Below are 19,005 nucleotides of genomic sequence, written 5' to 3'. Positions count from 1 at the left end.
TTGATCCTATAATAACAACCCCTTACCAACTTGTAGGTCTCTATCATATCTCCCCTCTTCCTTCTGTCCACCAGACTCTGTGAATTACATCTTCTCAATCTTTCCTCAGTCGCATTTGGACCCTTTCCAACATCTCTTCATCCTTCTGAAAACCCAGTGGCCAAATCTGGGCACAATAGTCCATGTGTGGCCTAATCAAAGCTTTATACAATGGAACAAAAATCTCGCTACTTCTACACGTCAGTGTCCTCCTCATCATTCCCAGAAGTCTTTGTGTTGTCTTCACAATTTTGGCAATGTGTCCTGTAAATTTTAGATCCTTATCCACTATCACCCCCAGATCTCTTATTTCCTCTATCTCCAACAATATATTCTCACCAAGCATAAATTCTGCATCCCATCTTTGTTTTCCAAATTTTAAAATCTTACGTTTTGCAACATTGAACTCGCATCCCCATTTCCGTGCCCAATCACTCTATTTATTCAAGTCTTCTTGCAAGGCCACAACATCTTCACTACTCTTCATGGTTCATCCCAACTTTGCATCATCTGCAAACAACTGAATATCTCCATCCAAATCTTCACCTATATCATTAATATACAAGTTAAACAGTAACGGCCCCAAAACAGACCCCTGAGCCACTCCACTAGTGACTTTCCTTTTCCTGGATATCGCTCCCCCATACACAACTTGTTGATACCTATCAGATAGCCAGTCTCCGATCCAATGCACTAGTCTAATATACAACCCCATCTGCTCTAGTTTGACTGCCAACTTATCACGAGGTACTCTATCAAAAGCCTTTGCGAAATCCAAGTATATTATTGTGTATCCTTCTCCTCTGTCCAAGGAAGCAGTCACTTTATTGTAATAAGTAAGTAGATTACTAAAACATGACCTCCCTTTAGCAAATCCATGCTGTCTATCAAAGATTATACCATTGTTGCCAACCCAACTCTGGATCCTAGTTCTCACAAGCTGCTCCAACAACTTAACCACAACATCTGACACAGAGATAGGCCTATAGTTTGATGCTTGGGTTCGATCACCTCATTTATGAAGTGGCACAATCTTGCCTCCTTCCACTCTTTAGGAACTTGACTAAGTGCAAGACTCGTATTAAAAAAATATGTCAAGACAGGTGTCAATTCCCTGGCACATTCCTTCAGAATACGTGGTGATATATTATCAAGTCCCACAGCCTTATTAACATCTAGTTTACTCAACTCCCCATACACCTCTTGCTCACTTACAGTTAGTCTCTCCTCCCCATCATTAACTGCTCTCAATCTCTCCATGAAGTCACATTCCCAAGATTGAAAGACCTTTATGAACTGCTCATTAAGTATCTCCACCACACATTCTGCAACAGCTGTCCTTATACCATAATAAATTTAGTTTAATCCTTTATCCAAGTGTGAGCAAACAAAGTTTGCGCCTGAAAGTATCTTCAGGACTGGGGTAAGGTGGTACAACACCAGGGCAACTCGTTGCAAAGGTGGAGCAAGCTCACAACACTCCTATCTCAGTATATCCCATAATGCAAAACACATCTCCTTGCATATATGTATAATGTTATGCATTAAGGGGAGGGCCACTACCCAGACTAGTTTCGACCTTTATTGAGGTCTCTTCAGTGGGACCAGGCCCGAGTGGAGACACCAGGCAGAAGCATTAGCAAGGTCATCTCTACCTATTATTATATTACATATTATTATAGTCTAACCAAGTGAAAAATAAACTTTCAACATCTTTCTCTAAATCCAGAGTAATTTAATAAAAAGATGGCACACTGTTTGGCAACTCCTATAGGTAGAGATGACCTTGCTAATGCTTCTGCCTGGTATCTCCACTCGGGCCTGGCTCCCATTGAAGAGACTTCAATAAAGGTCGAAACTAGTCTGGGTAGTGGCCCTCCCCTTAATGCATAACATTATACATATATGCAAGGAGATGTGTTTTGCATTATGGGATATACTGAGATAGGAGTGTTGTGAGCTTGCTCCACCTTTGCAACGAGTTGCCCAGTGTTGTACCAGCTTACCCCAGTCCTTATACCATTTTCTCCAATCAGTGTCATCCTTCCATAATCATTCTTTCTTTTGCTGGCTATATATCAAAAGAACTCCTTAGGATTCTTTTTGGCATCATTTGCTAATTGCTGTTCATACCTCTCTCTTTAGCTCCCCTCACCAACCAAATCACCCTCCTTGCCTGGTCTTTGTAGACCTCATGGAATTGGTTATTTCCACTTCTCTTATGCTGCCTCCACAATGTCTTTTTTTTTTTGTATCGCATGCTTAATCTCTTTATTCATCCATCTCACACTTACCGTATTTAACCTTCTCACCCTTGGAATACATTTAGACATCGCATCTACTATATAGTTTTTGAAAATTCCCCAAACTGCATTGATTTCTTTTCCAGCTAACTCCTCATTCCATGCTACACCCACAAGCTGTCTCCTGAGCTGTTCATAATCACCCCCCCTTCTAGTTCCACATATACCCTTTTCTCACAGAGGTCCTCACAATAATTATAAGAATGATATTAACTTAACTGTAACAGAGTTGCAACCTTCTTGACTTAGAAGAGTGAACTGTGTTACCTGGAAATTCCAAGTAAACATTTTGGTTGTTTTCAAGATATGTACACTTTGGAAGATTTGTTACTGAAAATATTGTGGAAATTATTTTTGCACTAATTTCCAAAACCTGTGTTAAACAATTATGTTAAAATATCCTGGTAAAAAACAAAAACAAAAAAAAAAAAGATGCTATCAAGGAACATTTATTGAAAGATGGTTTGAACATTATTTTTTTTTCTTGCACTTTTTATGAAAATGTCTTATCATTATACTTACAGATTTATATACAATGTTGTTTGTGAACAAGTTTCTCTGCTTTTATGAACAAGTAATTATGTTAAATTCTATTATATTCTTATTTTGAGGCTAATTTTTAAAATATCATAAATTTACTTAAATATAAAGAGCCAATAGGCTTCATTTTGGCGATATAAACATTATTCAAATTAAGGGGATATTAAATCACATTGTTTTAAAACTGAAAAAGAAACTCAAAGATTGGAATCGGAGAGTTTCATGCCAAATATAGTAAACTATAAAAGTATCGGCGGCCATTAGCTTGAGCTAATACAAGTAGTCCTAGTACATAGTACAATCTCAGGCTACTCGTTGCAAAGGTGGGGAAAGTTCTGATTGCTAATCTTGCTATTTTCCATAATATAAAAACACGTTTCCTAGGAAATGTATGCTGTTATTACATTATGGTGGGAGGTCACTACCCAGACCGGTTTCAGCCTTTTTTGAGGCTGGAATAAATTTCATATTCAGTAGTATATCAAATGAACTCATAGTTGAAAAACAAAACAGATTATTATTGTTGTTGTTATTGTTATTTGTAGAGTGGTCATTTCACTAATAATCATCTTGTTTCTTAACCGTTGTAAAATGTACAGTGAAATTATCTGAGACACTTAATTTAAATTTTATGTGCCTTTTGAAGGATTTGAATCACAAGTCCCCACCATGACCACTCACAATAAGTGAATTATAAATAACTACTTTCTTCTAGTTTTGTGTTTCTTACTTCGTGTGTATTTCACATTTGAGTATCTGAAATCTGTAACTTCACTTTATCAGTCCAGAAATGAAATGAAATAATTATTCTCTTATCTATATCCACTATTTCTTTGCAATTTTATTATTACAACCACTATCATATTTTCTTTCTGGGTTCACAGTTTTAAGTTCTTTAGGAAATAGCAATCAGCTAAATTTTTACAAATATATTACCTGTTATTGTCTATACTTAAAAAGTCATCTTTATGTCATGAAAGTCAGACATGAAGGTTAATGTTGTTTTCTGTCCTTAAAAAAAAGAAAGAAAGAAAGCTGAACAGCATGAAATAATTTTTCTCCACTTCTCTTTATCTATAAGGAATCTTATTTTTTTTCTTTGAATATGCCATAACAACATTATTTTTTACTTTGCTACATTGTGGTAAAGAACAATATTAGTACTACTTTGATATTTTCTCATCTGTGGCACACACACTGCCATAAAAATTTTAAAGACAAAGTTTCACTATCGGCAGACTGCATTCTTATTTACTGAAAATTATCTTATAGTAGGCAAATTTAAAAAAAAAAATATCGAAAGTGAAATTTCAAATTTCACTTTTGATATATGCACCTGTATATATTTTGAAAGATAACCTATAGTGAAAGTATTGCTTCTTCATGCTTGCTGCACAAAATCTAAACAAGCAGAAAATATGTACACAACAATCTACTTCATAACTAGTTATTTCAATTTGTAATGAGCGATTCTAGGAAACCAAGAAAGTTGAAGTGCAAAGAATTTGTAATGTTCTCTGTAAAATAAAATCGTAAAAGTGCAGACCTTTGCACAGTCTGTGAAGTATTCTTCGAACTATGATTATGAATAAAAAATAAACAAAATTTAATTTCGAACATACATGGACCGTTTTTTTTTTTTTTTTTTTTTTTTTAAATTTGGATTTTCATCATCATCAAATTCCTGCCATGTATCCTCAAGGGATGTACAGGATATGATAGCACTACATGAAAAAAATTACATCATTACTAACTTCGTATCTACAATTTTCCTCCAAATCAGTCTGTTACTTGTTAAGACTCCAACATTATCAGATCTTATATTTCCATCATCTAAGGTACTTTGTACCGTATCAATCCACCTATATCATGGTCTTCCTCTGGGTCGTTTTCCTGCCAACCTGGCAGACACTTGTTTTGCTAATCTTTCCTCTCCCATTCTGCTTAAGTGACCATACCACCTGAGATTAGCTCTGCTAATGCATTCCTGGATGCTGACAATATCAAGTTCTTTCCTAATGTCCTAATTTTTAACATGATATTGCCATTGATGCCATCTGTTCATGATTCTAATCTTTCTCAGGCCTCTCATATCTGCGGTCTCTAGTCTTTGGTCAAGTGTTTTACTTCTGATCCAGTTCTCAGATCCATAAGTTAAAACTGGTTTGAACACTGTCTTTTATACAGCTAATTTAGTGTTCCGACCAATTTCTCTCTTATTCCATATGAATTTATTCAATTGACTTCCTACCATACCAGCTTTGTTGATTCTACTGTCTACTTCCATATTTAATTTACCATCTTCACTAAATATCATGCCTAAGTAGCTGAAATGTTTTACTTGTTCCACAGGTTCTCCATAACACAGTTGACATTTTCAATGATTCTGCCTATTTTCATTGTCTTTATCTTTTTATTGCTGACCTTCATACCATATCAGTTACAACAGTTATTCAATTTAGTCAGAGAATCGTGCAGACTTGTAGCGGATTTATTTAGAAGTATAACATCATCTGCATAAAGCAGAGAGCTGACAATAACATCTCTAATTTTGATATCAAGTTTAATACCACTTACCTTCATAATGTGATCCATATAGATAATGAATAACAGAGGGGATAACGTACATCCTTGTCACACCAGATTTAACATTAAACCATCTTCTTGCACTTCCTTCAATTCTAACTGCTGACTTACAACTCAAATAAAGACTAAGTATTGCTTGATATAATGCCCCATTGACATTATGACTGTAGCATATTGAATAGCTTCTCTCTTGACATATGCCTTTTCAAGATCGACAAAACTTAAATACAGATCTTTGTTATTATTATTATTACGGGCGACTCCAAGTAGTCCTTAGGCTCATCGAGGGAGGCCCTAAACATCATGTCCACACAACTATACGACATTCTCACTGTATCTATCATACCTTGACTTGAACTCACTTATCGTCATAGCACCCACAACAGACTCTGGCAGCTTATTCTAAAAGTAAAGAACCCAGCTCTAACACCCTTGCTAACCACATTCTTGCCCAGCTTCCAAAGGTGTCCCATAGTTCTCCCACCACCAGTCCTGATATCAAAAATATCATCTGAATTAATCCCATAGAAACCCTTTAGTAATTTGAATGTCTCAATCGTATTTTCCCTTTTCCGCCTATCAAGTATAATTTCTGCAACCCACAATAATTTCAAATAATTTCTGCAACCCACAAATCTTCAACCTGTTCTCATATGGTTCATTCCATAGACCCGTTATCATCTTAGTCACTCGCCTCTGTATCCTCTCCACCTCCTCCCCATCAAGAAGGAACCTAGGTGATTAAATCTGGGCACAGTAGCCGAGATGAAGTCTTATCAAGGCACAGAGGTACAATAACTTGCTTGTCTCTGCTCATCAAGGTACTTTTCAACAATTAAATGAGTTGGTGAGCTGATTTAGCTGCTTTTTCAATGTGCTCCCTAAACTTCATCTCCCTATCCACCAACACTCCCAAGTTTCTGGCCTCATCAATCTCCTGGAGTACATTTCCACCAATGTGGTATACTGCTGCTAATATTTTCACCCCAAAATGCATAACCTTACATTTTGTCACATTAAATTGACATCCATTCTCCTTAGCCCAGAACTCCAATTTATCCAAGTCATCCTGCAAGATTTTGACATCATCTGCATTCACTATCGCCCTACCCAACTTTGCATCATCAGCCAACAAATTAACTGTTTCTCTTAGATCCTTACCTTTATCGTTAATGAACAAATTAAACAGCAGTGGTCCAAGAACAGAACCATACGGCACACCACTAGTCACAGGCCATCTTTTGGACTCTACTCCTGAATAAACTACTCTCTGATATCTCTCCATCAACCACCCACCTATCCATCTCACCAACCCTATATCCATTCCCATATGTTGTAGTTTGCAGATTAGAATTCCATGTATTATCCTGTCAAATGCCTTTGCCAGGTCTAGCAGTATCACTATAAAACCCATTACCCTTATCCAGTTTAGCCGTCACCTTGTTATAAAACTTGAGCAAGTTACTAAGGCATGATCTACCCTTCACAAAGCCATGCTGTCCCCCGTACAGTATCTCATTTTCATCAATCCATTCCTGTATTTTTCCCTTGACTACTTTCTCCAAGACCTTGACAACGACTCCTGATATGCTGATCAGTCGGTAATTTGCAACCGTAGTCTTGGATCTTCCTTTATACCGGTGAAACTATTTTCCCCTCTTTCCAGACCTTCGGGACTAAACCAGACCTGAGACTCAGATTAAACAACATGGTCAAGGGCACTGATAATTCCTTAGCCACTTCACGCAAGACCTGTGCCGGTATACCATCCAATCCCACAGATGTATTCACATTAAGGTTCTGTAATAGACTATTCACCTCCACTTCATTCATCACAATTCCTGTATAAACTTATGGTTCCTTCATTTTTTCAATGTCACGACTTGGATGATATACTTTTGCAAAGTGCTCGCTCAGTAACTCCACTATATCGACTGATTCAGTGACCTCCTTACCATCGTCATTCCTTAAAATCATTTTGCCATGTACAGTTTTTTTTCTTGCTTACAGCATATTGAAACAACTGTTTGGGATTCTCTTTAGCTTGCATAGCTAGTTTCCTTTCATAATCCGCTTTTGCTTTTTTTATCACACTCGTTACCCTTCTGGCCTGCACATTATACCTTTCGTTTGCCCAGAGGTCACCCCTTTCTTTAAATTCCCTCCACAGTTGTTTCTTTTTTTGCAGCTCAAGCTTAATGGTGTTATTCATCCATTTAACCCCTACTTGTTTTACTATTCGGACCCTAGGTATACAATCAGCCATAACCTCCTGTAAATGCTCCTTGACCACTTCCCATGCTTTATCAACATCCTGCCCTTGCAGTTGTGCATGCCATGGCACTGATCTAAGCAATCTCCTCAGCTTGTCATATTTGCCAGCATGGTAATTCCACATATACCCTGTCTTAATCGAAAATTCCAAACCTTCAGCCACCTCCCAAGTAAAGCCCTTATGATCACTCTCACCAATAGGTGGCAACTTGGTTATATTCCCATGCTTTCTCGTCTATTTGTCATAAAGTGAAGATCTGATCCTGACAGCCTCTATTTGGACTGAATCCAGCTTGTTCTTCAGCCAGCTTTTCTTCCACAATTCTTTTCAATTTTCTTGCATAGATCTTGCCAGGAACACTTAATAGGGGAAATACCTCTGTAATTCTCACATTCAGTTTTATTTCCCTTTTTATATATGGGTACTATGAGAGCTCTACTCCAATCATCGGGAATTCGTCCCTCTGTCCAGGCTTTCTGAACTATGCAGCGCAGCCACTGTAAGACTTCAGCATTTCTGGTCGAATATCATCTACTCCTGCTGCCTTTCCACATTTTAAGCCTTTCATGGCTTTTTCTATTTCAAGTATGGATATGTATTCCTGACTGCATGCCTGGTCAGTGTTTTTTACCACTGTGCTAACATCACTGCTTGTTTCATTTAGCAGTTTTTCAAAGTAATTACTGCATACTTCAAGTATATCTTTTTCTTCCGTTTTCATGTCACCTTTATCATCTCTAACTCCTTTTACAGCACTCTTTCCTCCATTCCTAAGCTTCTTCAACAACCTCCAGAATATTTTGCCACCTTCTTGATATTTAGTTTCTATGTTCTTGCCCAAGTTCTCCCATGACTTTTGTTTAGCTAATTTTACACAGTGTTTAGCTTTCCTTCTATTTGTCTCTGTATTCTCTTAGAGAGCACAAGCTGACTTATTTGCTAGGAACTTTTGATGTGCTTTTTTCTTTTTCTTCATTGCCTCTTTATCTTCCTGTGTCCACCATGGCGTTCTGATTTTTCTGTCCTGCAGACAATCTCACCACATGCCTCTTTGGCTGAATCAATCAATGTTTTCTTCAGGATTTGCCACTGAATCTCCAAGGTTTGGTTCCTGTTCTGAAACTCTTTTATTTTTTCTTCAATAATCTTTATGTATTTTAGTCTACAGTCCACATCTGAGAGCTGCTCAACTTTTATTCGCTTTAAAACTTTCTTACATGTTATTCTTTTCAATGTGAAATTCAATTTTATCCTGCTCAAGACTAAATAGTGATCGCTTCCAATTTCAAATCCCCTGTACAGAGGATTTGAAATTGGAAGCGATCACTATTTATTCTTGAGCAGGATAAAATTGAGTCCTGCACTGGGTAGAAAACATCACTATCAACAATAACATAGTCAATGAGACTTTTCTTATTCCTTGCCTCTTCTCTCCATGTGAATTTGTGCACATTTTTATGTTGGGACATGGTGTTAGTAATAACCAGTCCATGTCCTGAGCAGAAATCCAACAGGTATTTGCCATTATTATTAGCTTTGCTCTTTTTTTCAAATTTTCCCAAAATATTTTTGTAAATTTTTGTAAATTGTAAATTTTGGATTTTCATTCATTTATAAAATAATTGACCAAAAAAATTATTTGGAATAAAGTTCTTAGAGAATAAAACAAACACAATTAGCCTCAAAAATTGATAATGACAGTGGTTTTCCAAGGTGATCCAATATTTAAGTGAAGTTATTTTGTCCTGGTATTAGAAACTGTAATTATACAATAAAAGTAGAAAAAATAAATTGTAGGTATTTAGTCTATCTGATACAACTAAGACTCCACTTACCAAGCATATGGCAAGGAATTTGCTGTAGATAACTGAAACACTGCTGTGAGTGCAAATTGATCTGGTTGCTTGTTCTCATCAGCATGAAGAATTATTGCACTTTGTAATGAATGTGATGGCCAATTTGCACTTCTTATCCATGTTCTTTCAACAGATAGTATGTATCATATCGTATTCAGGTTTTAGTGCACATGTATACATGTCCTAGTCAGTAAGGAGGTTAAACAGTTAGCAAAACAAGTGTTTAATGCCAGGTGAACAGGAAAATGACCCAGATAAAGACTAAAATATACATGGAGTGATACAATAAGAAGTATAACTTATTTTAACAGTATTAACACCACCAAACAAGCTGTTTTATAAAAAATAGTCTACACTTTTTATGATTTTGCTTTATAGAGAATATTACAAGTATAAGTTCTTTGCACTTCAACCTTCTTGATTTTCCAGAATCACTTTTTATTTTTAATAAAATAGTTATATGTTGTTGTTAATGCCATTATAATAAGTTATGAATAATGTTCAACACCTGAGCTTGTGTATTAGACAGTATTCCTGATAGATAACTAATTTGGGAAAATTATTGATAGGAAGTTAGGTAATGGGAACTTTTCACGTAGTACTGTCATAATATCCTGTACACTCCTTGAGTGTATTCAGGAATTTGATGATGATGATAATAGTGTGGCAAGTGTGTGGAATGGGCTTCATTAAATGTTATGATTGCATCTTTGATAAGTGGAGAAATATGATAAGTATTTAAGTATGATTCACCCTCAGTGAATTCTTAGATTCCCTGAAGGTGCATTCATAATAATAATTTTTTTATTTTTAAATGTTATAAGTGAATACTACCATGTATTTATATGTTGTGATACTACAGCTGATGTTTTATTGTGACCAGGATTTAATATCTTTTATTTATTCTTTGTTATAGTTAGTAGTAAAACATGATGAACTGAATAAAAGCGAAGCTCTCTATAGTTTTCTCAGCCCAAGTCCTGACCATCTTAAATGTCCATTGTCACCACCCAAAAAGCCTTCAAAGTTCAACATTATACAGTTTTTTAGAAGGTTGGTAATGCAAAAATACATTTTTTCATAAAAAAACAAAACATTCTAAATGAAATTGTACCTTATTTTTATTAATTCTTTCTTTCATAGTTATACAGTGATCAACATTCATTTTAAAAAAAATATATGGAAAGAACTACAGGGTAATGGTAAAATCCAAGATAATCACTTGACATTTCAACCTTCACATCAAGGTTATCATCTGGAGTATATACAAAAAAACAAGCTATGTTACAGTCTACATAGTATGCTAAAGTCACACTAATTTGGTCAACCCTTAACATTATCAACCTGACCTGTGGTGGGGAAAAAAAAAAAAACCTTACTACTTCAAAGCTAGAGTCCTGTTATGTGTTTGGTTAGAAATTACTAAGAGATAAATTAAGCTAGAGATTACTCATAGATACGTTACAACAAAAGCAGTATTAATGGTATCCAGTAAGAGCTGAAATTATTGCTTAGAGTCCTAAAGTGAGGGTTTGCTGTTGAAGTTATGTGGACTGAATGTGTGTCATCTATATTCTTGGGATTTTTATGCCACCATTATTGTTTAGAGTAGAAGGATTGATCAGAATTTCACAGGCTTCCTTAAATTTTCATTCAAACCAAGTTTTTGTATGACAGTGTTAAGAGCATGATCTGAGACGTCTCCTTTACCAAAATGGTTAAATTTAATGTGTTTGTGTTTTTTTTTATTTTTTTATTAGAATTGTGCATCCAGTTTCGCTAATATAAGGTAAGGTACGGGTTCAATGGATACAGTATACTCTAGGGTGTATAGGGTAAGTTAGATTAGACTAAGGTTAGGGGGGGGAGGAGGAGTTTAATATGTTCTTTAATGTTACAGATGGTTTAAAAGTAGCATTAAGGTTGTAATGGTGTAGAATTTTATTTAGTTTATACAATAATCCTTTAATATATGGGATAGCTATGGTTTTGCTGTAATCTATACTATTTGCATTTTTAGATATAGTTTTATAAAGAATTTTATTAATAGTATTTTTTGCAGTAGCCAGTGTTTATAAAGGTATTGCATTTATAAACTCCTCCAAGGACCCCCCCCCCCCCCCCGAAATATATTGAATCTATTGCCTTAATCTGAATCTAACTTACCTTATTCTGGTGAAACCAGACACACAATTCCAATCCATAAAAAAAAAAGCAACACATTAAATTTAACAGCTTTGGTAAAGCAGGCCTCTCAGATCAAGCCCTTAACATATTACATCAAATTGATTGGAAAGGTACCTGTTCCTTACATCACACTTCTTCCCATCCATCTGTTGGGTAGAGTCTCATCAAGATAGGCCCTAACATCTTGATGGTAGTGTGAGGGTGCCCCATCTTGTTGAAAATAAAAATCCTCATCCTTAACTGCATTCTCCTATCTGGATCATCTTCGTCGAGAGCGTGTACTCTTCTTGGAATGTAACTTTTCCAATGACTGCGCTTCAACATGCGATGGACACTTGATTTTGATACTCCTATCTCACGGGACGCTTGTCGCACAGATTTTCTTGAGCTTTGACGATACATTTCAGTCATCCTTTCTTCTGTTGCAGGCCTCGTAGCTGTTCGTGGTCTTCCTGAATGTTGCTCATGGACATTTTGAACAGTTCCATCTTCTTCAAATTTATCTCTAATTCGAGTGATGGTAAGTCTCGTAGGTGGATCTTGTTGAAATTCTCTTCTAAACTGTCTTTGCACTTCCACTATGTTTTCATACTTCCAGTAGCATTTTAGGATAAATTTTCTTTCCTCGAAGCTTGGTCTGGTTTCAGCCATTATTTCAAATCCGTTAAACCCAAAATAACGAAAATTAAGTGAGTTATCAGCTGTTGAAGTGTGTATACATTTTTTTTAGACACCCTGTATTTCTTTGTGAGATTTTGTAGGTTTTAGAAGTGTTGTCAATTTTTGGTTCGTGGTGAACACCAGCTTATAGTTGGTGTGTTTGAAAATTTATTTGTAGGCTTTGTACGTGTTCTGGATGTATGGCAATTTGATGATTTTTTGTGTTAGGAAGTTTGTTTGGGTTTTTGCTGTTTTGTTGGCGTAATTTATTAGCTGTGTTAGGTAATTTTGATTTTGAAAAATCTGTGTTAACTTCTTTATTTCTGTGTTGAGATAATTACGTGTAGTCGAAAACTTGTAAGCATTAGGATGACTGATTTCTTAATAGAATAAGGATGGTATGGGTTAAAGTGGAGCCTTAACATAGCTGTTTCTTTATGTATCTGTGCATACTCCAGATGCTGACCTTGATATAAAAGTTTTAAACATTGAGTGATTACTTAAACTGAAATTATACTGTAACACAGTAGTTGTTCTATATAATTTTTTAAAAATAAATGTCAATTAGTTATTTCAGCATTTCAAATATCGTGATCAAGTACTGGAGTAAAAGCTATATCCCCTGAAAACATCAGTTTTACATTTAGGTAGGTGATGAAATCTTTACAGATCAAAACTCGTGTGCAGCAGTCTGGACACGTTAACTGCCACTTCTGAAAAAAAAAAAAGACTTACTGTTACCAATGAGCAAATCCTGCTATTGGCGATATCTTTAAAAATTTTTTTTTTTTTTTTTTCACTTGGTAAGAAAGTGAATTATATTAGACAAGAAATTTTATCCACAGTTATTTTAATCTTTTGTCCAAGCATGGTCAAAACAAGAGTTTGTGTTTGAGGTATCTTTATAATCAAGCTGCTTGCTGTATGTAGAGGTTTTTGACAGCACATGAAATTGCCTCAGTCTTTTGTAATGTATAGCACGCATCCTTCTGGCTGTGCATTATGAGAAGGGTCATTACCCATCCCCTACCCAGACTGGTTTTTACCTTTGATCTTATCAGTGGGAGCTAGGCCCATGGAGATACTCAAAACTAAATCAATTTATTTTCATATTCAGTTAGCAAAATGGTGTCACCATATTATTAAAATGCAGTGAATCCCTGCTTTATGATTTGTTCAGTATACAATCAAATAATTTTACAGCAGACTCTTCATAATAAAAATAAATTTCACTGTACAATTAAAATATGCACTTTATGGTGACCTACGTTACATCTTTTGGCTAATGCAGTCATAATCACTGATTATAATTGCATCACCCAAAATATGCATGAAATAAGTTAGTGCAATAGGAGCATTTGTGTGGTGGATTGGTCAGCAGTTTCTTGATGCTATCCTGTGTAACGAAAGGCTACAACAGTGGATTACTCAGCATTGATTAGTGCAACCTCAGCAAAAATTAGTGAGACATGGCTAACACCAGATGATGTAGTCATGTTGAAAGAATGTGATGGATTTAGTATTTTCAGGGAGGATAGGGTAGACGGGACAGGCAGTGGAGTACAGCTAATGATAGCAGATGAATTGCAGTCGAGAAGAGTAGGAGTCACTCAGGCAGATGGCAGTTCTTTTTAGTCAGTATGGTGTGGATTGAGGCCAATAGGACAAAATTGGTGCTGCTATAGGCCAGGGATGATGTGGAAGACATGCATCAGCAGATTAGTGCAAGTCGAGTAATTATTATGAGGACTTCAACTTTGGACACATGGATTGGAAGGAGGAAAGATAACATGGCAGGAAGAAAATGGAATTTATATACTTACTGAGAGATAATTACTTGAAGCAGAAAGTGATGGAGAGGACTATGAATACAAGAGTGTTGTATCTTGTTATAGGATTAGAAGATTGTCCATAACTGAGATAACTTAATTATGGACAGGTTAACATTGCCTCCAATTGGGGAAAGTGATTTTGACATGTGAGGTAGCAAAACATGTGAAAATTCCAGTTAAGAAGGAGTATATGTTAAAATATAATAAATTTAGTTTAATCCCTTATCCAAGTGTGAGCAAACAAAGTTTGCACCTGAAAATATCTTCAGGACTGAGGAAAGGTAGTGCAACACCAGGCAACTCAGAGCAAAGGTGGACCAAGCTATCATCAAGGAGTATATGTGGAACTACAAGGTAGGTGAGTGTGATACAATTAGGAGGCAACTTGTATCAGTACCATTGCATACAGATCTGCAAGGGGAATGATGTTCACAGTGCATGGAGGATATTTCAGGGGTATCTGGAGGAAGCAATATCACACTGTATACCCAAGATTAGGAAGGTAAGTTGGGTAGTTAGATAGATGAGTAATATCATTAAGCAAGAGCTACCAAAAAAAAAAAAAGATGTCTTGGAGAGTATAATAAGGAGAAAGATGACCAGCATGGTAATGAAGGCAAAATCAGATAATGAAAAGTAGTAGTCAAGCAGATGAAAGAAAATCGCATGGTTTTTTTCATTATATAACAAACAGGAGGAAGGATAGCTTTAGTTATCCTTCCATAGTTATAACTTTGAGCCTCCGTAGCTCAGTCAGTATAAATTAAGCTCTTTGGTCAGAAAGACCTGGGATCGATTCTCGTCCATGATGCGAGGAACCTTTATCTGGTCTTTCGACTAAAGGTGAGGTAGCTAGTCTCAATGGCCATAGGTACATAAGTGCCTGTTAAAGCCATTGATGATGATGAATTATAACTTTAGTGAGTGCAGATGTAGAGAGGTAACAGAGGCAGACGAATTGTTGAACTTCTAAGTGACCATTTTGCAAGGGTATATCATCCAAGTAAAGATATTGTTATGGCAGAGGTGATAGGGACTTATGTGAGAACAGAGATTGATGAATTGGAGGTATTTAGGATATTGTAGAATCTGAATACAGCTGTGGGAATGGATAGGATATCAGCTTGCATTTTAAGAAAATGTGCAGGTAAAATTCTGATGCTTTTGACAAGGCTGTTTAATTTAAGTCTCAGTTCTGGCAAAGTCATAAGAGAGGAAAATGTAGAGCAAAATAATTCCTTTGCATAAAGGAGGATTTAATGTAGAGCAGAAAATTATAGACCAATTGGTATCTCAGGAGTGATGGTAAAAGTACTGAAAAAGTTGTTAAAAAAGAGAATTCAGGAATGGGTGGATAAGAATATGATACTCTTATCCAACTTTTTATAATAGAGTGACTTCTTAGTTGGACAAAGGGAATGGCAACACAATGATATTGCTGGATTTTTCAAAGGCATTTGACAGTATACCAAATGGAATTCTGTTACACAAACTCCAGCAAAAGGGGATGGATATGAAACTAGTGAAAAGTGTGGCTGACGAACAAATACCAAAAAAAGATTACTGGTGTGCCGCAGGGCTCTGTGCTTGGACTACTGCTGCTTAATTTGTACATAAATGATATAGGAAATAATTTGAAGGGAACTATTCAGTTGTTTGGTGATATAATTCACCAAAGATGATATAGAGAGCTTGAAGGATGATTTAAATAGGCTGACAGTATGGGAAAAACATGGCTGTCAATTTAATGTGGAAAAGTGTAAAGTTATGCACTTTGGAATACGGAGATTGCAAGCTTTGAGGGAATTGTCATCATCATCATCAACAACCATGTGCTCAATGCCTGTAGGTGTCTGATGCCATCTTGATATGACTCTTCCATTGCATTCTGTTTTGTGCAAGATGACTCAATTTGTGTACAGGGTTTCTGCACCGTTTGAATGTCATTGCCCCATTCTCTGTTTGGCCTTCCTCTTCCTTCAGTCATCCCAAACAGCAGCTTTTTTAATTTCCTCTCATCATTCATTCTACATATATGGCCAAATAGATGTAGTTTCCTTTTGATTATTTTCTGGATCAGGTTTTCTTTTGGTTGTATTTGACTATATTATTATTATTATTATTATTATTATTATTATTATTATTATTTGACACCTCCAGGAAGTCCAAGTACTCATTGAGGGAGGGCATCCGCTGTACAACTCCATTTCCACCATTCAATCACCAACTGACCACAGCTACACTAATGCCATCTACCGCCAACCATCACTGGTATTTCCAAAGACAATCACAAGCATCCATGCCCACGGCAGGATTCAAACCCACAGCCTTTTAGCTGGAGAGCAGATATGCTATCCATTAGGCCAACCAGGGTAGCTGGTTGGCCGAGTGGATAGATATTTCATTGTTGTTTGCTTTCTGGGTCCAGGTTCTTTCAGATTCTCTCTGGAGTATCCAGGCCTCATATCCATAGAGCATGCTGCTGAAAGTTTCTGCAATAAGGTGTTTAAGCAGTTTAAGGTGTATCTTTATAGCTCGGCTCTTCCATATTTTGTCCATGGCTTTTAAGATAGCTGTTGCTCTGGCTATTATACTTCATATTTACAAATTTAGGAACACAAAACACATGTTGAAATGATTATTTTACTTATTATTAATAAAATAATAATTGACATTTTGACTCCTGTATTGAGGTCATCATCAGAAAAATACCCGTGTATATGAAAACAAGTTACATGTTCTTGTACTCTATAAAAGTAAATTGGATCTACACTCTTAATTGATCTTTTACTTAGCCTGACTTCTAGTGGTTAAAAAAAAAAAAAAAAAAAAAAAAAAAAAAAAAAAAAAAAAGCCACAATAAACCCTGCTAAAGTCCTCCCATACTAAGCTTTTCTTCTGAATTTGAACAGTTCAGGTTGCTATTGAATGTTAAAAAAAAAACAAAAAACTTCAAGTCTTCTTTGTATTGAGATTTTTCTTTGGCTTGTTCTGGTTGCTATAATGGTTGTAAATGGGGTCCTCTACATTCTTGGAATGGTTAGACCGTCATTTTTGTTCAGGTTAGGATTGTGTTTGAGCATTTCACATGCTTGTTTAAATTGTCTCTCGAACCAGGTTTTGGTGCGGTGTAGGGGCTTGGTACAGAATTGATTGGAAAGGTACCAAGCCCCCTACACTGCACCAAAACCTGGTTCGAGAGGAAATTTAAAGAAGCATGTGAAATGCTCAAACACAATCTTAACCTGAACGAAAATGACGGTCTAACCATTCCTAGAATGTAGAGGATCCCATTTGCAACCATTATAGCAACCAGAACAAGCCAAAGAAAAATCTCAATACAAAGAAGACTTGAAGTTTTTTGTTTTTTTTTTAACATTCAATAGCAACCTGAACTGTATAAGTCCTGAAGAAAAGCTTAGTACAGGAGGACTTTAGCAGGGTTTATTGTTGTTTTTTTTTACCACTAGAGGTCAGGCTAAGTAAAAGATCAATTAACAGCATAGATTCAATTTACCTTTATAGAGTGCAAGAGCATGTAGCTTGTTTTCATATACACGTGTATTTTTCTGATGATGACCTCAATACTTTTCCACATTAAATTGACAGCCATGTTTTTCCCATACTGTCAGCCTATTTAAATCATTGAAATGTCAATTGTTATTTCATTAATAATAAGTAAAATAATAATTTCAACACGTCTGTTTTGTGTCCCTAAATTCGTAAATATGAATGCTGATCATTGTATAATCTTAAAAGAAAGAGTCTGGCTATTATAATTTTTACCTCTTTTTTAGGGTCCAAGCCATGTGTCATGTGGCATCCAAGATATGTGAAGTGTTCCACATTTTAAAGTTGAAATCCTTCTTTGGTAACTTTGTTCAGTAACTCCTGTTGTCTAAATATCATTGTTTTAGTTTTTTTTTTTTTTTTTTTTTTTTTTTTTTTTTTTTTTTCAAAATTGACATTTAGTCCATATCTTTTTCCTTCTGTGTATAGTGTTTGCAGTGTCCGTTCCTTCTTTAATCGTATGTAGTGTTCTTCCCAGATGTGTGATGAAGATGATTGGTGATATTGGGTCCCCTTGCTTTGTGCCTTGACTAGTGGCAAACCAATCTCCAGTCACACCTGTTATCCTGACTGTTGCTTGTGCTTGGCTATTTAGATCTTTCAACAGGCAGATCAATTTATTGTCCACACTATAGGATTCCAAGACTACCCATGTTATGTTTTGATCATTATTATCAAAGGCTTTTTGGAAGTCCAGGAAACAGCAGCATATCTTTTTGTTCTTTCTTCGGGCTTTCTCTGCTATTAGTCTTAGTGCGAGTATTTGTTGCACTATACTTCGATCTTTTTGAAATCTGGCTTGCTCATCAGGAAGATGTGCCTCCATCCCTTCAGGTGTTCTGTAAGTATTTTCACCAGAACTTTGCCAAGATGATTCATTATTGCAAGGGTTCTGTAATTGGTGCATTCTAAAGCACTGTCTTCCTTGTGAAGAACACCAAGACTGATTTCTTCCACTTTTCAGGGGCATACCCTGATCTTCACATTTCATTACATAGCATATGCATTTCTTTTACAACCCATTCTCCTCCATATTTTAGCATCTTGCCTATTATGTTGTCATTATTATTATTACATCACACCTCCAGGGAGTCCAAAGACTCATCAAGGGAGGGCATCTACTCTAGAGCTCTTCGTCTCACTACTCCACCAACCTT

At 36.0% G+C, this 19,005-nt stretch overlaps 1 protein-coding gene across 2 annotated transcripts in view; it reads left to right on the top strand.

Moving 5' to 3' along the window:
* Positions 1 to 19,005, top strand: part of LOC150100328 (sorting nexin-25-like) — a 350,110-nt gene that overhangs the window by 278,345 nt on the left and 52,760 nt on the right. For both annotated transcript variants that reach the window (XR_016549234.1, XM_090402426.1), the window contains exon 17: positions 10,516 to 10,652. Coding sequence is in view for 1 of the 2 variants with exons in the window: in XM_090402426.1 (XP_090258552.1) it covers positions 10,516 to 10,652 (137 nt within the window). In the remaining variant the exon portion in view is untranslated. The remainder of the gene's footprint in view (positions 1 to 10,515; positions 10,653 to 19,005) is intronic.

This window comes from Typopeltis vanoorti, chromosome 13 (genome assembly GCF_054136105.1).
Source record: "Typopeltis vanoorti isolate ZY-2024b chromosome 13, IOZ_Tvanoo_1.0, whole genome shotgun sequence".
Classification (NCBI taxonomy): Eukaryota; Metazoa; Arthropoda; class Arachnida; order Uropygi; family Thelyphonidae; genus Typopeltis; species Typopeltis vanoorti.
This window is presented reverse-complemented; position numbering and strand designations above follow the sequence as displayed.